This window comes from Vipera ursinii, assembly GCF_947247035.1.
Source record: "Vipera ursinii genome assembly, chromosome: 13".
Classification (NCBI taxonomy): Eukaryota; Metazoa; Chordata; class Lepidosauria; order Squamata; family Viperidae; genus Vipera; species Vipera ursinii.
In genome coordinates this window covers 17,602,149-17,627,025 of record NC_139526.1, presented here as the reverse complement: position 1 = coordinate 17,627,025, position 24,877 = coordinate 17,602,149, and the positions used below count along the sequence as shown (strand labels likewise).

General features: G+C 47.4%; 2 protein-coding genes across 2 annotated transcripts; both read left to right on the top strand.

Moving 5' to 3' along the window:
- Nucleotides 1–126: 126 nt before the first annotated feature.
- Nucleotides 127–12,149, top strand: EIF3B (eukaryotic translation initiation factor 3 subunit B). The gene is made up of 19 exons (XM_083372709.1): nt 127–938; nt 2,380–2,572; nt 3,082–3,201; nt 3,282–3,339; nt 3,791–3,919; nt 4,484–4,641; nt 5,195–5,326; nt 5,422–5,488; nt 5,772–5,818; nt 6,012–6,222; nt 6,880–6,952; nt 7,873–7,995; nt 8,666–8,744; nt 9,370–9,508; nt 9,935–10,060; nt 10,203–10,280; nt 10,875–10,983; nt 11,387–11,503; nt 11,598–12,149. Exons 1-18 carry the CDS (start codon nt 143–145, stop codon nt 11,488–11,490), a joined length of 2,742 nt encoding a protein of 913 aa, XP_083228835.1. The 5' UTR covers nt 127–142; the 3' UTR covers nt 11,491–11,503; nt 11,598–12,149.
- A 1,018-nt stretch (nt 12,150–13,167) lies between these two features.
- LOC310646195 (kinesin-like protein KIF19) lies at nt 13,168–24,061 on the top strand (the record flags this gene model as incomplete). The annotated part of the gene is made up of 15 exons (XM_083372454.1): nt 13,168–13,275; nt 13,717–13,797; nt 15,207–15,317; nt 17,434–17,521; nt 18,111–18,247; nt 18,574–18,699; nt 19,051–19,245; nt 19,831–19,983; nt 20,305–20,427; nt 21,012–21,171; nt 21,647–21,821; nt 22,253–22,370; nt 23,079–23,349; nt 23,561–23,682; nt 23,912–24,061. 15 exons carry the CDS (start codon nt 13,168–13,170, stop codon nt 24,059–24,061), a joined length of 2,118 nt encoding a protein of 705 aa, XP_083228580.1.
- Between the last annotated feature and the right edge of the window lie 816 nt (nt 24,062–24,877).

Genomic DNA, 24,877 nt, shown 5'->3' with positions numbered 1-24,877 from the left:
GCCAGGAGCGTTTTTTTTTTCCTTCCAGCGCCTCTGCTTTCTCCCCGAGAAATGGTTTTGCTCCCGGTCTCGCGAGAGCGGGCGGCGGCGCTCTCGCGCACATGGCCCGACCGGGGGCGCCGCCTCTCCCGTGCGCGCGCGCATGCGCCCTCCCCTCCTTTTTCGGCCGAGGCCTCCCCGAGCGGCGCGTGTGAGGCGATCGGGAAGGCCGCGCAGCCCCCCCGAGTTTCCCATGCAGGAGGCCGAGGAGAGCCTGGCGGCGGCCGCGGCGGCCTCCCCCTCCGACGCCCTTTCCGCCGAGGCAGCCGGATCCGGAGGCGGCGGCAGCAGCAACAGCAGCAGCGACTCGGAGGCCGATCGGCCGCCGGCAGAGTCGCCTGAGGGGCGGGAGGCCGAGCCGGAGCCTCGACCGGAGCCGGCACCGTCCGGAAAAAGCGGCGTCGAGGAGGAGGAGGCGGCTGAAGAGGAAGAGGACAAGGAGGGGGAAAGCAGCAGGGACGAAGAAGCCGGGGAGCCGCCCGAGCAGCCGCTTCCTCCCCCTCAGGAGCCGCCTCAGGAGCCGCCGCCGGCCGTGATCGAGGAGCCGCCTCAGTCGCCGGCCGTGATCGAGGAGCCGCCTCAGTCGCCGGCCGTGATCGAGGAGCCGCCTCAGTCGCCGCCCGCCCGAGAGGAGTCGCCGGTGGCCGCCGCCAACCAGGCGCCGGAGGAAGAAAAGCCCGAAGAGGAAAAGGAGGAGAAAGAAGAGAAGGAGGAAGAAGAAAGAGGAAGATCCGAGGAGGAGGAGGAGGAGGAAGAAGAGGAGGGGGAGGAGGAGAAGGAGGCGCAGCGGGAGTCCGAACCGGAGCCGCCCCAGCCGCCCCTTCCTCCGCTCGGCCCGGACGAGGACGAGCCCTCCTTCAGCGACCCCGAGGACTTCGTGGACGATGTCGAGGAGGAAGGTGGGAGGGGGAGGAGGAGGAGAGAGATCAACGGGGAGGGGCTGGGGGGGGTCTTTTTGGGGGGAGAAAAGGGGGGAAGAGAAGGAGAAAGAGCAGCCTCGGCCTTACCCGCCCTCCTCCAGATGTTCCTCCTCTGGCCCTGGAGCAGCTGTTGTGGGACCATCCGCCTAGCATGAACTGGCTCAGGAATTCTGGGAGTTGAAGTCCACGAGTCCTCAACGAGCCAAGGCTCCCCACCCCTGGGCAGGGAGGAGCCCTGGGCACCTGGCTTCCCAGTCAGGGGCTGGACTACAAGGCCCAGGCTTCCCAGCCGGGGGTGGGGTAGGAGAAGTGTTGGGCGTTCCCATCAGGGATGGTGGTGGGTGATGTGGCCAGGAGGAGAGCTGGCTTGGGTGTTGGGGAGCATCCCTGCTTCTCTCGCCTGCTTCCCAGAGGTCGTTCTGGCTTTCCAGGCGCCCCGAAGCAAAGAGCTGATTCCAAAGTCGTATCCAGGTGGTTCGACAGAATAACAGGGTTGGAAGGGAGCTTGGAGGTCTTCTAGTCCACCCCCACCCCGCTCGTGCAGGAAGACCCGTATACCGTTTCAGACAAGTGACTGTCTGGTCTCTTCTTGAAAGCCTCCAGTGATTGAGCATCCGCGGCTTCTGGTGGCAAGCCGTTCCACTGGTTAATTGTTCTCACTGTCGGGAAGTTTCTCCTTGATTCCAAGTTGCTTCTCTCCTTTCAATTCATTGTTTCTCATCTTGTCTTCTGGTGCTTTGGAGAATAGGGGGACCCCCTTCTTTGCAAAAAAAAGGGAGACCCCGCTGGAGCGTTCAGTGTGTGTTGCATTTCACAGGGCCTGGGATGAGGTGAGCCTGCCCCAAGGGAGTTAACAGCTGAGGAAATAGGGAAGCGGTTGTCTCTGTCTCGCTGTGTGTGGACTGCTCTTGTAACATCTGTACAATATTGAGTGAATGTGGTTGAAGAGCTGTTGAACAGGGTTTTCTCATTCATTCAAGCCATTCAGCATAGATAACAAAATGACAGTTTGGAAGCTTTTCAGGTTTTGCACATGGGAAATAATGGCAATAACAGAGGGAAGAATTCGGTGCTAGGGTGGCTGCTGGGCTGGCTTGAGAGTGTTGAAACAAGCTGGAGAAAAGATGAGACTCAATGCTGTGGGGAATTGTTCAGGGGTTCATCTCAGCAATTACCACTGGCCTGTTAACAAGTCAAATGGTGCAGACCCTCGCTTCCCAAACTTTTCCCTTTATTACCCAAAACCATTTATGAGAAAGTCCTTTTCACCCATTTGGGCTTTACAACGCTCTTTTCTGTTTGCCTTCAGGAGGCTTAACAAACCTAATGTAGACGATTGGCTTTATCTGAGGAACGCAACCATGGGCTCTGTCGTTCCCAAGACCTTCCTCACTGGTTTCTCTTGTCTCCCTGTCTGCAGAATTACTGGGAGATATTCTGCAAGAGCACCCTCAGGAAGCGGATGGCATTGATTCTGTGATTGTGGTGGACAATGTCCCCCAGGTTGGACCAGACCGCCTTGAGAAACTGAAGAACGTTATCCATAAGTTTTTCTCAAAGTTTGGGAAAATAACCAATGAATTTTACCCAGAAGCTGATGGCCAGACTAAAGGGTGAGTGCTGATGAGGGGCATGTTTCTCGTGTCTTTTTTTCCTGTAGCCAAGTCTCTTCCATCAAGGAAGTGTAAACTTCTAGCCCATCTAGCAAGCCAGAATAGTTGCTGGTGCATTTGTGCATCTCCCAACACGTACCTCCAAGCTGACCACCGCTTTATCCTGCTTCCAAGGCCCCTTGCTAAAGTTTTCTTATATAAAATGCTTTAGAATGCTCTCATCTGGCAATAGCCAAGCAAAATCTCGGGCAACTTTTCCTGTGTAAAAGATGGTTGGGAACACACTACACACACATGCTGGAAAGAAAGCAGGGAGAGGAAAGCTGGTTACTTGCTGTGCTCGTGGGAGCTTCTCCCACAATGAACATGGTGTCTTGAAAAGTTTAGACAATGAGAATGGTGGCTGGGGGGGGCGGGGCGGGAAGAAGAAAATTTGTGTGCTGCATCGCTTGAGTGGAAGGTGGAATATAAACGTAGGAAATAAATGAACTGGTTTTGTTTCATTGCAGGTATATCTTCTTGGAGTACACGTCTCCCACTCATGCTCTGGATGCTGTAAAAAACACAGATGGTTACAAGCTGGACAAGCAGCACACTTTTAGGGTCAATCTTTTCACTGACTTTGACAAGTGAGTAGAGTTTTATCTCCACGACTTCCTTAAACACACATGCAAGTATGTATGCGTGACCAATTTTACTGCACTTTCAGGTACATGACAATCAGTGATGAGTGGGAAATCCCAGAGAAACAGCCATTTAAAGATCTGGTAAGTATTGAGAAGACTGAATGGCATGTAGAGATCACTCTAGACGTCCCCAAGACATGATGTCCCTCACTAAGCAGGAGAAACAGATCTTGCCCTAATCAATCTCAGTTTTCGGCAAGAGACACGAGCTCAATAATTTGTACTCATAACACTGAAAGTCCTGAAAATGCACAAAAACAAACCTTGCAAGGTATCTGAGTTTGAAGACTGATTTACACGCTGACGAATTGCAGAAATTGTCAAGTTTTGGCTGTGTTGTTGGTGTCCAAATAAAAACAGCAGCAGCGCAATTTAAATTCATTTTGCTTGGTTTGCTACAACAGAAGTTGTGTGTCATGGGGACACGGTTTCCTGTCTGGCAGAATTTTTTTTTCCTTTTATAATAGAATGTTCATTCTTTCTTGCAGCTCCTTTCTTCATCTTTTTTTTTCTCCTTTTGATTATTTCCTAGGGGAATTTGCGCTATTGGTTGGAGGACCCAGATTGTAGAGATCAATATAGTGTAATTTTTGAATCTGGAGATCGAACCGCTATATACTGGAACGATGCTAAAGATCCTGTTACAGTTGAAGAGAGACCTGTGAGTGTTTGGGGCAAGTTTCTCTTGACAATGCTTTGTGTGCCAGCGGCTGGCTGTAAGAAGTAATAACATATCTGTGATGAAATTAAATGGTTTAATGGATGCACAGAAAAGGATGATAGGAACATAATAGCCATTGAACTGAGCCGTGAATTTCATCAGTCATAAGTGAGTTTTGCCAGAGAAAAATGTGTTTCGTCCTTACATGATTCCTATTTTCAGAATGAACACCTTTGTTGAAAAACAAAAGGCAAAAATTATCTGATGTTAGATGTTCTTTATTCACAAGATTTAAGGGATTTTCTACTTGGCCAAAATAGATCACGTTTAGCAGATCATGTCTGTTTTGCATTTGATACCCAATTTTTCTACTAAATTGTCAGGTCCTCTACAAAATTAACATGCTAACTGTGATGAGGGAAGTTCTGGCAAATGATTTGGGTGCCCTTCCTATTAAAATAGAATTTTTTAAAATTCCATGCCAAGTTTTGGAAATTAAACGTTCCTGTGCTTCGGTGTTTAAATATAGTTTGGTCCAATTAATCTAGGCTTCTCTTCCTGCAGCGATGGACAGAAACCTACGTGCGCTGGTCTCCGAAGGGGACCTACCTGGCTACATTCCATCAGAGGGGCATTGCCCTGTGGGGTGGAGAGAAATTCAAGCAGATCCAGAGGTTCAGCCACCCGGGGGTGCAGCTCATTGACTTCTCACCTTGCGAAAGGTATTCCTGAAAACTAGCGGTCAGCGCTTCAGAAGACCAAGCACCTTTGCTTGTTGACAGATTGTCGCTGGATTGCAAAATGCTGGAGTGTGTAATGTTTGCTTTTTTTTTTTACATTCTCCTTTATGGAAATCTCTTTACGTTCCCAGTTTCTTAGCACCCCTTGAGATCTCTTGCCTTGATTATTTAACTGTGGTTGTGATAACCTTGTGGTGAAGATATTCTGGTCACGGAAGCATCTGTAGCGTGATTTGTTTGGAATCGCTCCAGTCTGCTCTGCCCGGTCTTAGATGCTTAACTGATCAACTGCAGCGATTCACTGAACAACTATGGCAAGGAAGGTCATAAACTGGGGCAAAACTCACTTCACCACAGAAATTTTGGGCTCAGTTGTGGTCGTAAGTCGAGGACTGCCTGTGTTGTCTTTTCTGAATGAGAAGCTTTGCTTTGATGCCGACTCTTGGTTGTTTGAAGTAATCCTGTCCGCTAAAACCAGCATTAAAGGGATCGTGGCATTTATATTCCTGCAATCCGTTTTATTGTCTTTGTGAAGATACCTGGTAACCTTCAGCCCCCTGATGGACACGCAGGATGATCCTCAAGCCATCGTTATTTGGGATATCCTAACTGGACAGAAGAAACGAGGGTTCCACTGTGAAAGCTCCGCCCACTGGCCCATATTTAAGTATGTCTGTAAAAACGATTGTGCTACACTTGTGACTGACTACTGGGAAATGTAAGAGCCCCTCTCGCTAATCCTTTGACATTTGTCTTGCTCAGGTGGAGTCACGATGGCAAATTCTTTGCCCGGATGACATCCGATACTCTTAGCATCTACGAAACGCCTGTAAGTCTGGTCATGTCTGAACCCAAAAGCGCGAACACACACAAAAAAGTGCACGCTTAGCTCTTCTCCCTCCCTCTCTTTTCCCTTTTGTGAGCCTTTCGTCTGATCGCTTTATTTTTATGCAAAAATGAATTCATAGGTGCATTCCCAGGCCCGGGGGTGTACATCAATGTTTTTTGGGACCTTTAAGAGTATCCCTTTTCTAGCGAGAAAATGTCTGTAGGTTAAATATCATCTCAGTGTGAGTTGCAGGATCATTACGTTGTCTTTTTTTCTGTTCTAGTCCATGGGCCTGCTGGATAAGAAAAGTTTGAAAATCACAGGGATCAGGTGAGTGCTGTCCTTTGGATTCTGCTTGTATGAAGAAGTCGGCGCCTTTCCTAAAATGGAACACATGCACACACACACACACACACGGTCTTCCAAACCCTGAGAAATAAGATTTCACCGTATGGGTTTTTGGGTGGCTGTTTTGGAATGCGCCTTCTCAACTTTGATATGCTTCTTTCTTACCACCCTTCAGAGACTTCTCCTGGTCCCCAGGAGGAAACATAATTGCCTTTTGGGTCCCTGAAGACAAAGATATCCCGGCGAGGGTGACCCTGATGCAGCTCCCCTCCCGGCAGGAGATCCGAGTACGCAACCTGTTCAACGTGGTAGACTGCAAACTCCATTGGCAGAAGAACGGGGATTACCTGTGTGTGAAAGTGGACAGGACCCCGAAGGGTACCCAGGTATTTGCTTCTTAAAGCACGCTGGTAAAACAGAATATTTGCTTCCTCTTGGGGTGTGCTAAGGCTCCCTTAATTATGACAGGTAGTCTTTGACGTAGGACTTTAATGGAGCCTGGAATTAACAGACCTAACTTACGCTGGTCATTTAAGTGGACTCTGTAGCAATTTTTGTGGTGGTGGTTAAGCGAATTTCGACGATGGTTAAGCCAACCATATTCCCAAAGGGTTCCTTGCCAGAATTTGAAGTGTAAACACCAGCGTCCAGTAAAATTAAAAATTCTGTATTTTTATTCTTGCCCTGTTCACCGCCCTGAGTCCTTTGGGAGAAGGGCGGTATATAAATATTTATTAATTTAATAAATAAATAAATAAATAAATAAATAAATAAATAAATAAATAAATAAATAGTGCCCCAAATCCTTCATGTGATGCTGTAGCCAAAATGGGATCGCGTGACTCTTGGTTTTTGGTGTTTGGATCTGACGAAAACCCTCTTTTCCAGTCCGATGTGCCATTCAGCTTTTGTCTTCCTAAGAGCGCTCTTTACACATGTGCTCTTTTAGATAAAACAGTTTGCGATGCACGTTCCTCGCAAGGATAAAATTCTTGGTGAAGTTCCACTTTGGACCAATTCATGCTTTGCTTCCTCCCTCCCAGGGTGTGGTGACCAACTTCGAAATCTTCCGCATGAGAGAGAAACAGGTTCCGGTTGATGTGGTGGAAATGAAAGGTAAAAAGGGCTCGTTTCCCGTAGCGTCCGTGCGATGGTGCAAGATTTCCCCAAACAATCGTGCTTGCTGTCTTCCCAGCTGAATTGCTCCTTGCACCTTTTGGGAGGTGATTTAGAGAATATTAGCCACATCAAAAGTAAAGTATATTCAATATAGCAATAACAAGAGCACTTAGACTTACATACCGCTTCACAGTGCTTTGACAGCCCTCTGTAAGTGGTTTGCAGAGTCAGCATATCTGCCCCCAACAATCTGGCTCCTCAATTTTACCGAGCTTGGAAGGATGGAAGGCTGAGTCAACCTGGAGCCGGTCAGTATCGAACTTCCTGGCTGTGGGCAGAGTCAGTCTGCCATACTGCATGCTAACCACTGCGCCACCACGGCTCTTAATACAACATGCTTTACTTCTGCAACACCTTATCAGCCATTAGCAACACATCTGGTTTATGTCTCAACAAGGGACACTAGATCTGGCAGGTCTGGAGTCCTGAGAATTTTGAACTGAGCCACTGGTGTAACGGTTAAGGCCTCAGATGACATATCCTGCATCTTCCACCTTAAGTGGAAGCTCCGGATGGCGCCCGATCTTCGCTCCTTTCGTCGCGATCTCAAGACGTTTCTGTTTGCTCAAGCCGGCCTAGCCTGATGGGGATTGGTGGGGTTTTTATTCTTGTGTTTTAATTTTAATTTGGTGTATTAGAACTTGATTCCAACTGTTTTAATATGGGCAATTATTTAATCTTGTTTTAACGTTTGTATTTAGTATTTTATTCTGCCCTGTGAACCGCCCTGAGTCCTCAGGGAGAAGGGCGGTATATAAATATTATTAAATTAAATTAAATTAAATTAAGTGACTGGGGTGCCTCACTCGGCTTAGAGGGCTTCCAGTCTCAGCTGACAAGGTCTTCCTGCCTTGCAGAGAGCATCATAGCCTTTGCTTGGGAGCCAAACGGGAGCAAGTTTGCCGTGCTGCATGGAGAGTCACCCCGAATATCCTGTTCTTTCTATCATGTGAAGAACAATGGGAAAATAGAGCTTATTAGTAAGTGGAATTTGCCTACGCTCAGTGTGGTGCTGCTTTTGAGTTTGTTGTGATCTTCGGCTGAGGCAAAAGGCAATGGGGACCATTTTTCAGTGTGTGTGTGTGTGTGTGTTTTATTCCTTGTTTTGTTGACATCCTGCTCCCAGCTACGTAACTTTGGTTATTACCCATAAATCCTAAATGTGTATAAACGGGATAATTAAAGCATTTCCCACAACATCCCTCGCCACTCCCCAGCTGAATACTAGCGTTAGCATACTTTTGCACTGTGAATTATCTGGGCCCAAGTGGGGCAGTGGCACCATCTATCCACAGTTGAAAAGGGAACTTTCTGTGAAGTGGTTTTTTGCAGTTACCCTGTCAAAAACTACATGCCGGTGGGATTTTCAGCACCGTCTTGAAACTGCCGGCATAAATTAAACCTCTGAATCTGCTAAGCGGTTCGAGCATCTGATTATAACGGAGAACTGCCCGATGGGTGATGACAAATTGGGCTGCTATGCTCCGGTGTTATTTTAAGATCGCCTACTTAATTCTTGATTTGTTAAATTTACGCAAGCAGCCCTCAGCAGGGGGCTGGAGATGACTCCGGCCTTATTATTCTAGTCTAGCATGTCTGTCCCACTATTTGAAAGTCAAATCAGTTCCGTGTTTTGGATTTTTACCTCAGAAATCTTTGACAAGCAGCAGGCAAACACGATATTCTGGAGCCCTCAAGGACAGTTTGTGGTATTGGCTGGTCTCAGAAGGTGAGCGTTCCACTTCGGGGAAGATTTAAATGATTACCTTGGTTTGCAAGCATTAAAAAAAAGTGCTATCCACTTCTATGATCACCTAGGTAGCTTATTTCAGACGATTAGAATCAAAGTGAAAATACACATACTCAGGTTTTTCTCCTGAAAAGTAGGAACACGCTGGCCCCTTTGAAGTTTCCTTCATGTAGAAGCAAGCAGATCCCAACCCCTGGATTTCTATTCAGGCCCCAAACCAAGAATGATACGTGTGAATCTTCCAAACAGAGTTCCTTATCGTTTCACACCTGTAGACAAAACCTTGCCAGATTGAAGTTTCTACTGTCTGCATCTATGATATACTCTGAGAACTACTGAGGCGGGGCTGCCCTCGCCCTCCTTCTCTCACACGTGGCCTGTGGGCTGAGTAGCCTCTTAGTCCACTCCACACCCCTTCGCTCCTGGGAACCCATTTCCCCACTACGTTCCATCAAGGAAGGCTCCCCAGTGAAGCTTGCAGAATCTGTAACCTAGACCCAATTTTAGGGAGATGAAGTTCTATGAGAATTTTTTCCCCAGCTTGGCCAACACGTTGAAGGAGGCTAGTGGGATAATCTTGTCTCTCCTCTCTCCCTCTGTTCAGCATGAATGGTGCCTTAGCTTTTGTGGATACCTCTGACTGCACCATGATGAACATTGCTGAGCATTACACAGCCTCGGACGTGGAATGGGACCCCACCGGCCGCTACCTGGTGACGTCTGTGTCTTGGTGGAATCACAAGGTAACCTGGAGGCCGTGTCTCCTGGTCTTTTTTCTCCTGCACAGGCTTGGTCGTGGTTACTCAAGATTTCCTTGTGGATGCCATGTTTACCAACCCGTAAATTGAAGATTTCGGGCACGTCATATTCCTTTGTCTTGGCAAGCAGCCAGATCAGTTCATCTGTCTAGATCAGGGGTGACCAACCTTGGCAACCCTTAAGGAGTGTGAAATTCAGCCAGCTGGGGAATTCTGGGAGTTGAAGTCCAAACACCTTAAAATTTCCAAAGTTAAGACATCCTTGATCTCGATAGAACATCACACTCCACACATTACATGCCAGCCAGGCTGACGTGGCTTCTCCCTCTAACCACTGGGATGCTGAATTCCAGCTGCTGCGGAAGGCTTTTGTCTTGGATGCCCTCAGCTGACCCAAACTCTCTTCCTTAGGTGGACAATGCCTACTGGCTGTGGACGTTCCAGGGCCGCCTCCTCCAGAAAAATAACAAAGACCGGTTCTGCCAGTTGCTGTGGAGACCCAGGCCCCCAACTCTGCTCACCCAGGATCAAATAAAGGTGATGCATCCTTTGAGGTTAAGCGGGGCAGCTAGTGACCGTTACACCCCTGGGTAAACTTTCCTTGGCTGAAGGGAGTGGTTTATCTCTGCGTACATGCCCTTTCAGACGTGAAGCACTTCTCTCTCTCTCCTTGCTGCAGCAAATCAAGAAAGATCTGAAGAGATACTCCAAAATATTTGAACAGAAAGATCGCCTGAGCCAATCGAAAGCCTCCAAGGTAAACTGCTCGGGGAGCACGAGGATTATTCGGGGCCATATGGGTCAAGCGTGCCGCCGACTTTGGCCCCCATCGACCTCCGTCCCCTCGGATTGGTCCCTCCGTTAGGAATGGACTAACTCGTTAACACCGGGTGGAGCCCCAGCCCTTGGTGTATTTAGCTGGGCTGAATGACTTTATTTATTTATTTTATTTTATTTTAATTCCATTTATATCCCGCCCTTCTCCGAAGACTCAGGGCGGCTTACAAGTTTAGCAGTAGCCTTCATTCTATGTATATGCCTGCTTTATTAGGGCTTTCACACACGCACCCCAAGCGGCATTATTACAAAGTCAGCTTAATGGCCCCCAACAATCTGGGTCCTCATTTTACCTACCTCGGAAGGATGGAAGGCTGAGTCAACCTTGAGCCTGGTGGGATGCGAACCTGCACTAATTGCAGGCAGCTGGTGTTACTTAAGGAGGCATCAGCCCACTGCTCCACCAAGGCTCACCTTTGACGAGGTTTTCCGTGGAGATGCTTAACAAGACGGGTATTCGGGACCGGCAGCTTTGGACAAGTGGACAGTTGAAATGACCCTTTGTTTTTTACAGGAACTGGTCGACAGACGGCGAACGATGATGGAGGAATTCAAGAAATACCGCAAGATGGCTACGGAGCTGTACATGGAGCAGAGGAACGAGCGTTTGGAGCTCCGAGGAGGTACGTAAGGCGGGGAACCTGACGGCTTGTCTTAGCGTTGTCTCTTAACTTCGAAATGTACCTGACCAGCCTGGATCTGGGAGCCGAGACCCCAAACGTTGCAGAGCCCCTGGTCTGAAAAGCGAGATTACGCAGGTGTATTTTGAGAAGGAGAGCGCAGTTGGAGGGACGGGGGTTTCTATAATATCAAACAGTTTACGTCAGGCCTTTTAATCATCCTGATTGGCCGAATTAGAGGGATGTTAAGAAAACAAAGATTGCCGTGGGAAGGTGGTTAAGAACCCTAACTCCCAATTGGAGAACAAGATTTCTGCCTTGAAATCAAACCAGACCTTTAGGACAGCCGTAGACCAGCCTCGTTCTGTCTTCGGATCATCCCCTTTGAACTTTTCCTCCTTTCTAGGAGTTGACACCGATGAGCTGGACAGCAACGTAGACGACTGGGAGGAAGAGACCGTTGAATTTTTTATCAATGAAGAAATTATCACAGTTGCCGAGGCAGAGTAATCCCAAAGCCGTGGTAAGGACCCTTTTCCTCTGAAAAACAAGGGAGGGCAGGCCGGGAAATGGCGGGTCCGAAAGTGGTAGTAACACCCTCTTCTCTTTTTCTACAGCACCACCATCGATCGTCCTGAGAAGAGAGTTGTTCCTTTTTCGGGAGATCTCCTCATCTTTGGAAGTTTTTTAAAATCCGTATTTTTTTTCCCCTCTCTGGACGGTGACTGCACAGGATCCATTCACTCTGACATACTGTAGTGCCTTTTGGTGCCCAACATCCCCTCCGGGCTCCCTCGAAAGGCACTGCTTTTAATTTTGTATTACTTTACGGGAGAGGGTTCCGTCCAATCTTACCACCGGAATGAGCGACTGCTGCTGCTGCTGCCGCTAAATGCTCTCGGAACATCCGGGATGGCTCCCCGCCCAAAGGCAGCCTTGAGACATTTTTCCAGGATCCTGGGGGAAACTCCAGCGCTTCTGTCTTGCCGAGGACGGTTGCTGTGTCCTGCACCGGCGGGAGCCGGTGTGACCCAAAGACAGGCTCTTCTTTCCAGCGCGACTGGTTGTGTCGAAGCGGCACCGCGGTAGACTCGACTCGGCTCTCCCATTCCGATTGTGACAGGATCTCTCCATGGGTTGTACATTGGAAATAAAGCAAGCCAACACGCGTCGTCTCTGGTGTCTTTGTTTGATAATGATAACTTTATTGTCACTTTGAATGTACACCAATCGGCATACATCAAAATGAAATTTGGTTGCATACAGCTCTCAAAGGGTCACCACCTCCGATATATACTCCTTGTTCGTGGCCCGCTCAAATTTCACATTTTCCATTTTAGTCTCTAGGGAGTGAACGGTGGCAAACAGGACAGATGGAAATGGGGCTCCGTGTGGATTAGCCCTCAAGTTAGCTTGTATTCTGACAACCTCGCCTTTTTTCCTTTTTCTGATCCTGACTCTTCCGTGTATTATTCAAGCCGTCATCTTTTTTAAAAAAAACAACGCAGCTTATCTCTGCTCCAGTCAATGCGTTTGTTAAGGGTTAGCCCACTCCCTGCCCTCTTTTCTGAGGCTGTCGCTGGGATGCTAAAATCCATAAGGAATATTGGGTGCGTGTGCAGAGATGTGCAAAATTCTGAGGTCACACCATTTGGGAACAATAACCAACAATAATAATTGAAAGGGACCTTGGAGGTCTTCTAGTCCAACCCTCTGCTCAGGCAGGAAACCCTAGACCATTTCAGACAAATAGTTCAGGTTGTCAAGTTCAAGTTTGTGTGGAGGGAACATTTCAAAGTCCTCTTAACTTGAAATGGGAGCTGTTGGAACAATTGCAGAGTGTATTTTATGGCATCTGGTGCGCGTCTAGAGACGTGCTTTGTGGGCTGGCATTACTAATTACTCTCAAAATCTGCTAGCAGAACAGGGACACCAAATGAATCAAGTTGGAAGGCTGTGTCGTGGGTTTCAAACCATCCAAATTCGAAGGCCGTCGTTCAATGGTTAACAAATCCAGGGGGCGTTCAAAATCCCCTTTTTTTCCTTGTGATGGGTCCGATTCCTTGCACCTCCCCTGCACCTGTCTTGCATCACCTGTTCTCCACCCCCTGGGAAAATGCCGTTTTTTCCCTCCCTTGCAAGCTGCTCCTCCGATTCCTTGCAAATTGCTTCGTTCAGGACTGCCAGATGGGTGTCTTGACGCCCTCCGTGTCTCCCGGTGCAGCCCAGAGGAGGAGATTTTCAGGGGCTTCGGCTACTATGAAGGACCTGAGAACAGAAGAACACCAGGTGGTGGTAAGTCCTTCAGAGCTGGTGGGTCACGGCTCCTGTCCTTCCCCATCCCCTCACCCCTGTGAGTTAATCCTGCCTTTCAACCAGGGGGGGTGGTCTGACAAAGAAGATGCCCCCCACACACACAGGGGCTCAGCTTCCATTCCCATCTGGGCACAAATGTGTGCGGGATGAGCCCAGTTGAAACAACAAAGCTACCTGAGGGTCAATCTTGACGACCTACTTCCATCTCTTATCTTTGTTCGTGTGATGAAACAAACACAAGGCAATTCCACCCATCTACCCCACTTGGAAAGGTGACATGGCCCAAACGGGCCACTTTTTTTCGAAAATGGGCCCCTTGAACACACTCTGTGCCCGTGGAGGTTGTGCAGAAATTGGCAAGCGTGAGCCTTGCGGGAATCCCCAGGTTCTGGAAAGCCCAATTCTTGGTCTCGCTTGCAGGTGGCTCTCCGTATTCGCCCCATCAACGCAGCGGAGTTGGAGGAAGGCGCGACGGTCGTTGGCCACAGAATGGGGGAGCAGGTGAGCGGGTGAGGGAGGGAGAACAGAGAAAGGGGGTGAGGCTCCGGGTTCCATGGAAATGAAGAAAGCTGCAGAAACTCAATCCCGAATAATATATTTATTTTATTTAAATTATACGTTACCCATCTCCCTCTGAAAAGCAACTCCCAGCTTGCTTGTGCACCAGAGTTGCAAATACATTTATCTCAAGCAATGTTGTTGTTGTTTCAAACTCCACCACTTTTAAGAGGTGTGGACTTCCAACTCCCAGAATTCCGCAGCCAGCATCATGGCTGGGGAATTCTGGGAGCAGAAGTCCACACCTCTTAAAAGTTGGCCACTTTGCAAAAACGTAGTTCAGAAGAGAGCTGCCTTTGTTTACATGCTCAGCTCTTCTACGGCCCTTAAAGCTTTTTCTACCCTCCATCCTTTTACACCCCCCTCCCCAAAAAAAAAGAAAGAAAGAAAATAAATCAAGGTGCCACCAAAGGGCCAATTCTTAGTGGGGGGAAATGTTGCTTGGCTGCAAATTGTGGTTTATTTGGAAATAAACCCTCCTTTCCAGGAAAATATTTACAAGCTGGAATAGCCGACGGTTAGCTTATGCCCACACAGGCTCAAACGGGGAGGTGGGGTGGATAAGAAGAAGAAGCAGGATAGTTAGGCCTCATATTTTCCCTACAACTTCAGAGATTTTGCTTCTTCCATATAAGGTTCTGGCCCATGGCCAAACATGTTTAATTGGAGCAGTAATTTTGAGGGAGGGGAAGACATCAAAGGAGTTACTGCATGTAAAAAGCTAACAGCCACCAGCCAGCCAAAGAAATTTACAAAATATGTAATCAGCCACTAGCATCCTTGGAGAATTGCATTTTGCTATTTGCTATGAGTACTGTACAATCAGAAGCTGGAATACGGTGGGCAAGGCATAATATTTGGATCTTCCAAGTCTGTTCATTGGATAAACACCGTCTTGTAATTTTCAGTGGATTTATTGTCCAAATCGGGCATTTATGTCCCCATATGTTCAGCAGTAATTTTGTTCTGGGTTTTTTTTTTTAAAAAGGCAGATATGTAATCTACAGTGCAAGCAAGCCCTTTTCTTAATTTTATTTTTTTTTAATCTGCAAAGCTGCCAAGGTTTTGTTGGGAAATTGCCTTGACGTAACTCTTCAATGCCTCTGTTGGATGTGTTTCAATGGAGAAGAATAAACATGGCTTCCCCTTTCCCAGCTCGCTGGGGAATTCTGGGAGTTGAAGTCCACCCACCTTAAAGGCTGGAAAACACAGCTGGGAACTCTCCAGGACAGCGTAACTGCAAATGTTTGAGTTTGGATGATCTCCTGGAAACCCTTTCCAGTGCTATGGTTATAGGGAATTTGGTACTGGCGTCATGGCTATCAACAATTGAATCTACTTCTCTGAAACAGATCATGGTCCTGATGGATCCATCAGAAGATCCAGAGGATATCTTGCGTGCCAATCGATCGAGGGAGAAAACATTCATTTTTGACATGGTTTTTGGTCCTCAAGCAGCACAGGTAAGGAGGTCCTTCTTGGCTAAATAACTTGGAAGCTGCTAATCTAACCAGTTCCTCTTTTTTCCCCCTCTTCCAAATCCTACTTCATGCTAGTTTTAAATGTATTGCTTAGTAATTTTAGGAAGACCCCCCTATCAGCCAAGCAACATGGATGTTGTCCTACTCTCTCTTGAAGCCAACTGATGGTTGGGTGAAACTCCTGCAGATATTTCCTACATAAGCATCCAAGAGAGAATTTACATTTTGTTCGACGGATGTAAACCTCAAGACATTTTATCTGAATAGAAGGTGAAGTTGAACATATAGGGGATGTTCACGTTGGTTTCTCAACCTTGGCAACGTTCAGATGAGCGGACTTCAACTCCCAGAATTATGCTAGCTGGGGAATTCTGGGATTTGAAGCCCACCTCTTTTGCACGTGATCGTACGTATGTCTTGGTTCTTCTCCAGAACGCATTCAGAGTCGATCTAAGCCCAAAACCTCCTCTGCATTTATCAGTACAGATCTACCTCTTGATGTGAAATGAGTGAGATGATGAAATATTAGATTAGATTAGATTAGATTAGATTAGATTAGAATTACATTAAATATTATGTTGGATGTCCTTGCCTCTAAAGTTAAAGAAGATGCTTCAAAGGCTCTGATCTGCCTTTTACTCTTCCTGATGTAAATTTGCCCTCAATTTCTTCTCGTATTCATCCTGTACCTTTGCTCTAAGTCACTGGGGTTGAAATTATAGCCTTTTAAACCCACGGTGAGGTTTAAAAGTTGGAACACTCGGGAGAGATGAAGTCATGTTTACTGGGGATGCTAGGTACAGCTCTTGGAAAATTTCCAGTATGAATACACGGTAGTAGCTCTGGAAGCTTATTCTGCTGGGGCCAATTCGGCATCTTCGTGCCTCATTTTGAGTTTCCTTGGAAGAAAGAAAATTATTTAAAAAAAAAAAGCCCCACGGTGGCCATTTGGTTATTCAAACAAAGCAGGAGCTTATTACAATTAAAAAGGAAAGAAAAAGAACAGTATCCCTCCTTCCAATAGGATGATGCAAAAACAATACCCGCTTTCTTTCATAGGATGGTTTAGAGTTATAATTTTGAGAATTGCTAGGCACATGGTCTGCTCAGATATACAGTATGTGTAAAAATAATATACTTGAGAGAAGGTAGGGAAGGAGGAGGAGAAAAGGGAGGAGGGGGGGAGGAGGAGGAGGAGGAGGAGGAGGAGGGGGAGGAGGAGGAGGGGGAGGAGGAGGAGGGGGTGGAGGAGGAGGAGGAGGAGGAGATTTTTCCATTTGCCCTTCACAAATGACTAAAAGGCTGCCTTCTCTGCTTTGCTGATGTTGGACTTTCATTCAGAGACCTAAGCCAGACATGTCAAACACAAGGCCCGGGGGCCGGATCCGGCCTGCGAAGTGGTTTCATGTGGCCTGCGAAGCCATCCTGGAAAGAGTGAGGGAACGGCCCCCACTGCCTTGGCCCTGGCCCAGAGACCCTCCTCCTGCCAGAGACCCTCAGATCTGTCCCACTCCCGCCCAGGCCCCCATAGGCACCCTTGATGCGAACGATGGAGAGCTGGCCACACCCACCCAGTAGGCCACACGCACTCTAGCCACGCCCACCCAGTAGGCCACGCCCACCCAGGCCACACCCACCCGGCCCCCTGAGGGCAACCGCAATGCTGATGCGGCCCTCAATGAAATTGAGTTTGACACCCCTGACCTAAGCAGTACAAAATCTTTTGGCACTCGTGAAGAAGGACTCCAGAGGCGCTGAGGAAATGTGCTAAGAAATGGAGGTGGCTTATTGATCCGGAGAGGCAAAAACCTCCTTCAGCCATGAAAGTGTCAAAATATTTGGTAATGGAAAAGTCCTAACGAGAGGCAAGGAAGCTGTGTTGCTCCTTGGTGGGTTGGACAACTAACACAAAGACGTGTTCATACAATGACGTGCTCTGGGATCCTTAGCCAGGATGGCTGAGGGTGAGGGGTTTGTCCCCCAATGTAACTGGCTTACGACCATCACAAGTTACCTGTCGCTTGCCTTGAGAAGCTGAGAGGCACGAATGCGAGAGGTTTGGAAAGGGCCCCTGTTTGTCTCCTGTTATCCTTGCTAGGAGGAGGTGTATTCGTCCACTACTAAAAGCCTCATAGAAGGGGTCATCTCGGGATACAATGCTACCATTTTTGCCTACGGGCCCACAGGTAACTAGCTCTGTCTTTTTGCCCAGGTTGGGATTGGGGGAGAGAGAAGGAGATTGTTCTCTTTTATGAATCCCACCCAAAACGTACCAGCTGGAACTGGAACTGAGGATATCCATTTACCTTCCTTCCTTCCTTCCTTCCTTCCTTCCTTCCTTCCTTCCTTCCTTCCTTCCTTCCTCCCTCCCTCCCTCCCTCCCTATCTCTTCCCTTCTTTCCTTCCTTCCTTCCCTCCCTTTCTCTCTCTTCCCTTCCTTCCCTCCCTCCTTCTCTCCTTCCTTCCTTCCTCCCTCCCTCCCTGCTCTCCCCTCCCTTCCTTCCTTCCTTCCTTCCTTCTTTCCTTCCTTCCTCCCTCCCTCCCTCCCTCCCTATCTCTTCCCTTCTTTCCTTCCTTCCTTCCCTCCCTCTTTCTCTCTCTTCCCTTCCTTCCCTCCCTCCTTCCTTCTCTCCTTCCTTCCTTCCTTCCTTCCTCCCTCTTCTCTCTCTTTCCTCCTTCCTTCCTTCCTCCCTCCCTGCTCTCCCCTTCCATCCTTCCTTCCTTCCTTCCCTCCCTCCCTCCCTCCCTCCCTCCCTCCCTCCCTCCTTCTCTCAGGGGCTGGGAAAACCCACACTATGCTGGGGACGGATTCAGAACCTGGGATATACATTCGTACCCTCCGCGACCTCTTTCAAGCCATTGAGGCCACAGGAGATGAGTGGAATTATTTGGTCTACGTGTCGTACCTGGAGGTGAGATCACCACGTTTAAAGGTTAGCAAGCGAGAAGAGACCTAGCTTGGAACATCCGATGGGGTAGTAGGAATGAGATCAAACCAACCCGAAATCTTCCCGATCCCTTCACCACAAAAAGGAAGCATCTATCCCTCGAGAAGCCCCATCCTCGGGTCCTCTACCCACTTTACATGAGAATGACCCAGTTGCATTTTGAGGGATTCCAGAAGCAACTGATGGGAAAGATCCAGACTCTGGAGGAATGCCAAGCCTTAGTAAGCAGTTTTGAACCAGATGGACAAAGAGGCAGCTTAGTGTCCTTGCTTCTCCCCTTTTGCTTTCAGGTTTATAATGAAGTTATCCGTGATCTCCTGAATCCATCCACAGGCTATCTTGAGCTGAGAGAAGATTCCAAAGGGTGCATACAGATTGCAGGAATAACAGAAGTCTCAACGACAAATGCCCAGGAAGTAAGTATCACCAACCTTCGGCAGTACACAGGAAATGTCCAGGGAGTAAGGCAGTACACAGGAATTAAACCTGTTGCAAGAAATCTCTCTCTGTAGTTGATACAGACAGTCCAAGGAAGAATTGCAAGCCAGATGTTGAATGAGCTCTCTCAGGAGGAAGATTGGGGTCAAACCGAGTTCTAACTCTAGTCAAGACTTGCAGTGAACATTCAAGGGTCTACTTTTTCTAAGATCTGATGAATCGGAGCTAAGAACAAGATTGACTGGGCCTCCTAAGGACTCCAGCAAGTTCTTTGGCTTTCAAATATCCTCCTGACTTTGTAGACATGCAGACCTGTTTGTGTTTTAAAGATTATGGAGTTGCTGACCAAAGGGAACAAGGAACGTACTCAGGAGCCCACGGCTGCCAACAAGACCTCCTCACGGTCACATGCTGTCCTGCAGGTGTCCGTGAAGCAGACCAATCGGGTGAAAGGCATCGGTGAGGAAGTGCGTGTCGGAAAGCTCTTCATGGTTGACCTGGCTGGATCAGAAAGGGCTGCTCAGGTGAGGTCAACCTTCCTTCAATTCTCTGCCCAGTGATGTTACCCAGCACTGATGATTTATTTAGTTTGGTCATCAAGGACCCCACAGTCCTCCTCTTCCTCCACTCCACACACCCGACTCCCTTCTAATCCTGATAATGTCATTTAGTTGGGTCAGGAAACATCTGCAAGGAAGCCACCAAGCTCAGAGACCACCAAGGACCCCGCAGGTCAACCCTGAGCTACAAATATTCTATGCTATCAATACTCCACCTCTCAGTGCTCCTGGCTTAATATGGACTTCCCTAAACTTCCTTCTTCTTGCTCTGATCACAGGCTTTGTAACTGAGGGCTGTGGGACGTGTTTGGATACTAAAGAGTCAACCATTCAGTCCATAAGGATCTACTAAGAATATCTATGGCTTCCTAGTTCTAGTTAAAATTCACCTTTCAAGAGGGATATGGGGAAACCCTGCATTAAAACGATTCTATCTGATTTTCAGAGAACTGTTCATCACCAAATGTCCTACACCATCTACTGCTAAATCATTCTGGCGTTGCTTTTTTTCCTGGTGCAAAAATTCATCTCTTCTTTCCTTCTCCACAGACCCAAAACCAGGGCAAAAGGATGAAGGAGGGGGCCCATATCAACCGGTCCCTCCTCGCTCTGGGGAACTGCATCAATGCGCTGAGCGAAAAGGGGGGCAGCCGAACTCAATACATCAATTTCCGAGACAGCAAACTGACCCGTTTGTTGAAGGTAACAAGCCATCTGAGAAGGATACCTGCACTCACCTCTAGATGCTTGGGGTTGCTTGGAGGTAGGAGAAAGATGATAAGATATACGCGTAGTGACCGTTCAAACTTACAAGGGCGCTGACAAAGGTGTCTCGCGACTGTTTTTCACATGACCGTTGCAGCATCCCCGTGATCACATGGTCAAAATTCAGACGCTTGGCAACTGGCTCATCTGTATGACGATCCAGGTCATCAGTGTGGGAGAGTCCAACCAGTGGGATGGTTGTCATTCGGTTTTGTTGGCTCTGAGAGCCAGATACTCACAAGAATCTTATCTCTTTAGGATTCCCTGGGAGGCAACAGCAGGACAGTTATGATCGCTCACATCAGCCCCGCCAGCACCTGCTTTGAAGAATCTCGGACAACGTTGATGTACGCCTATCGGGCCAAGAACATCAAAACGAGGGTAAAAGAGAGAGAGAACGGTCGCTTAAATCAGGGGTCCCCACCCACCCCCGGTCCATGAACCAACACTGGGCCGCAGCATGCCAGCAACCGGTCCACACAAAGAAGCAAAGCCCCATCCATGGGATGCAGGCAGCACACAAAACCACGCACTCTCTGGTCCGTGGAAAAACCTTTCTCCACGGAACCGGTCCCTGGAGCCCCAAAGGCTGGGGAACTCTGGCTTAGATAAGACGGGCAGGTCAGAAATTTAATAAATCGATAAAAGTCAAATGAATAAAGAAAAAAGCCCGAGTGCTGGTGGCTGACATCCCAAAACTGGCAATCTAAGGATAACAAGGAGAACCGAGAACAACGACACCAGTGCTTGCTTACCTTTCAATCGAAATTGATTTTGATTTCCGACATTACAGAATTCCTGTTTGAACTAACTCTCAAGGCTTCAAGGTAGGCCAGATCTGAGAAAAGACAATGCAAAGATTACTAGCCTCAGAGCATCATCAATATGGTGATTCTTCCCCATCTGGTTTCTCGTTGTTCTTCTCCTTAATATTAATTCGTATTATTGGGGTGCTTGATCAACAGGTAAAGCGTAATCTTCTCAACGTCTCTTACCATATTGCTCAGTATACCAGCATTATTTCTGACCTACGCCGTGAGATTGAATGCTTGAAGGCCAAGGTTGAAATCCAGGAGAAGGAGAAACATCTCTTGAGCACTGGGGCCAAAGATGGGCAAGGTCAAGGTGAGAGTTTGGCCTCTTCTCTGCACTAAATCACTATGTGCTTTTCTTAAAACCGTTCCTATATTTCTGAGATGCTCTAGGTTGCTAAGAAAGACATGGAAAAGAGCGAGAAGGAAGATCAGAGGAACCATCTTTGCAAAATTACAACTTCTTTGGGGGGAAAAAAATTGAAGGGTGGAAGCAGGACCCCTAAATCATCCCTAAATGGCTCCTTGGAAATAACCCTTGACTCTGTTTAACCAGGGTTTATGCTTAGTGTGTATAATATTTCATTCTAGAGAAATGTTTACCAACCTTGGAAGCTTGAAAATAGGTGGACTTCAAGTCCCAGAATTCTGGGTGGCTGGGGAATTCTGGGAGTTGAAGTCCACCCATCTTAACGCTGTCAAGGTTGATCTAGGAGGTAGAAAGTAGCTTGAAAAGTAAATTGCTAAAAGTTGAGGTGTAGAAAGGTCTCCCTTCGTGTCATCCTCAGGGGAGACTCCTCTGGACTTTGAGGAGGATGGCCATCAACAGTTGCAGAGGTTACAAAAACAGCTGGTGGGGGCCTTCAAGGAACAGATGGACATGAGGCGCAGCTTAATGGAGCTGGAGAATACCAACATGGAACTCCACGTAGATACCTCCCGGCACCTTCTCATGATTGCAGAGTGAGCCAAAGGACCTTTTTTTTTTGCAACCTATCTATAGTTTGTTGAGGGACAGCAGAATTAGAATGAGAAGGGAAATCCCAGTGAAGCAGCTTCCAGATAAAGACAAGGGGGTCCAGGTCACTGGATATGCTTAAGCAGGAGAAATCGACCATGGTTGCCGAGTTTCCTTTCAGAAAATTGGTCATTCAGAACTGGAGAACAGTCACATATTGTAATTAAGGCCACTGAAGTCAACTCAAGTGTATCCAACTAAAGAAGAACTGAGGTAGACCTCCAAGTTCTGAGCCTGGAACAGGTCTACTCACAATGTCCGTCCTTCCTTCCTTCCTTCCTTCCTTCCTTCCTTCCTTCCTTCCTTCCTTCCTTCCCAGCTGGGAACGTGAGAGAGTTCGCCAAGGTGGCCAAAGTGTCAAAATACACCATCCAAGTGAAAAGGAAGATGCGGTGGTTGACCAGGAAGATTTCCTGGAACCTGTGGAGATCACAATTGCCAGGGAAGAGATAAACACACTGGTGGCAGAGCAGCGGAAAACGGCTGCCTTAAAGGTAACGGCAGGAAGGAACTTTTGCAGCCGGCTCAGAATTCGGCAGCTAAGCTTGGTGTGCGTGCACGTGAACAGAGATCCCATCTTCTTATTTTCATTACTTTCCAAATACGGGGAGCAGTTTTCATCATCAAATGAAAACAAAAAAAACCGCACTACTTATTTACTGACATATCTAATAATGATGTTATTGTTTAAGGAATCAATGTTTATTTCCCCAAAGAACTGAGTTTCAAAATGGGCTTAGTCGAGGTTTGCGGGGGATATAGTTGAATGTTGATGTCTCATCTTGGGTGCTGTTATGTAGTAGACATAAATTCCAGGTCTTCGTTTTTTGGGGTAAATGCAGGTAGGGATTTTTCAGTAGGCGGTAAGAGGGCACCATCCCAAACTATAACTTTCCGAAAGCTTTGGAATTTATTGCTTTATCAGATTGCATGGCCGGATTTTAAGATGCTACTGTCCACGGTCCAAGCACCAAGGAACCGCAGACGGATCCTTTTTTATGAGCATCGTGGCCACCCTTTTGACTTGGATGTGGCCACATCAAAGGAACGGAGTCGAAATAGTAACAGCTCTTCTCTCCCTTTAGCATTTGAAACCGTCTCAAGATTTAGACCACCCTTCAGAAATGGAGGAAAACTTTGTTCCCATCAGCATCCAGTGGCGGGAACAATGGAGACTTCCAAGTTCTCCTTTCCTAATTTAGGCTGACCTGGAGCAGAGGTTGGCAAATGCCAAGAAGAAAGTTTGCCAGATGGAGAGGATGCTCCCCAAACAAACCAGCAGCAGGGACCAACGGGAAGTTCTGAGCCTCTTGTGCAAGACCCATGAGCTGGAAGTGGGGAAGACGGAGCTTCAAGCCAATGCTTTGTACAAGGACAACCTCCTTTGCCAGAAGGACTTCATCATCCAGCACCATCAGCAATACCGGCATCTCTGTGAAGAGCTTATCCAACAGCAGTGGTCCCTAATCAAAGGTAGGACTGATATCTCAAGAGCTTTCCCTGATCATGCTTTTCTCTCGCTTCCAGCCACGTTGCACTGGAGACAGCAGACACGGCTCTCCAAAGGGGATTTTACTGCCACATCACCCTTATCTTTGTAGTCACAGTACACGCTTGTTTCCTCAAGGAACGTGGCCATCTCTTTGGAACCATCAACTCTGGAAGCATTCTGTCTTTTCTGTAGACCACAATATTCCAGTCCTGGGACCGCTGGAAAAACTGTACCACTTATATTGTCACGAGTTAGAGGAAGGGACTCTGGATCGCCTGATGGTGCTTCACTCGCTGATGTCCAGCACGTGGCAGGTAAGACAGAATTTCTCTCCTATTCCTTTGAAATGGGGATTTCTTAGGAGAGCGGACTAGGGGGAAGTTATTATTGTTATTTATTTATTTATTAAATTTATATGAAACGAGAGCCTTGAGTGATATGGAAATAACGCTAGGTAATGTCAACTTGGCACGAGACACAACCGTCAGCTGATAAACTAAAAGCTTTCATTTATTTTATTTTATTTTTGGTTTTCTGGGATAGTTCCATTCTGGACAGATTCAGAGACCAGATCACAACAGAGAGGAGAATCCAGAAGGATCCATCGATCACAAGAAAGCTTTCCTTCCAGGGCCCAAATTTGAACTCCCCCCAATTATTGTGGATTCAGACAGGTACTTTGACGACTTTTAGTCAAAAGAGGAAAGGTCCTTTTTCAGAGCAAACATCAGGTGCAGAAATACTCTGATGGCACCTATCAACTTGGAGATGGACACAATTCCTACAGAGAACATTGCGCAACTTCTTTCTAAGTGAACCCATAGAGGCACTTTTCATCTTCTATGTTTGGAGGGCTTCAAAAGGTTTTCCCACGTCTTGTGGCCCCAATTAAATAAACTCAATTTTGCATTTGTTTTTTTTGTGTGTGTGTTGGGTTTACTCAACCGTGTCTATAATCCAATGACTAGGTCCCCTTCCCCAAAGGAATCTCCCAACTCATCTGCCAGTCTTTTACGTTTGTGTTTTACCTTGCATTTTCTTAGTGACAGTTACCGGTCTTCCTCTAAAAACACCCCAGCAAAAAAGAAGGTGACACGTGAATGGAACCACACTCCTGCTGTGTTTCAACTGTTAACGCCGGTCTACCAGGTGAGTCCATCTAAAGCCCTTCCTTGCTTGTTCTGCTTTGCATTTGTTTTATCTTGTCCTGGAAGTTCAAAGAAGACATATAAATGGGAATTATAATCTCTTATTCTCATCGGGATCTATCTGTCAAAGAGTTACGATTTTGGGGAGCTGAAAGACAGCATCGTTTATGGGAGGGCTCCCCAAACTTGGCAACTCCAAGCCTTGTGGACTTCAACTCCCAGAATTCTGGGAGTTGAAGTCCACAAGGCTTAAAGTGGTCAAGTTTGGAGATCCTGGTTTACCGCAAGGCCAAGCCTTTCTGAAAGAGCTATGTGGTAGAGAACAGGCAAAAGTCAAGATTCAGAGGGAGAAAGACAGATC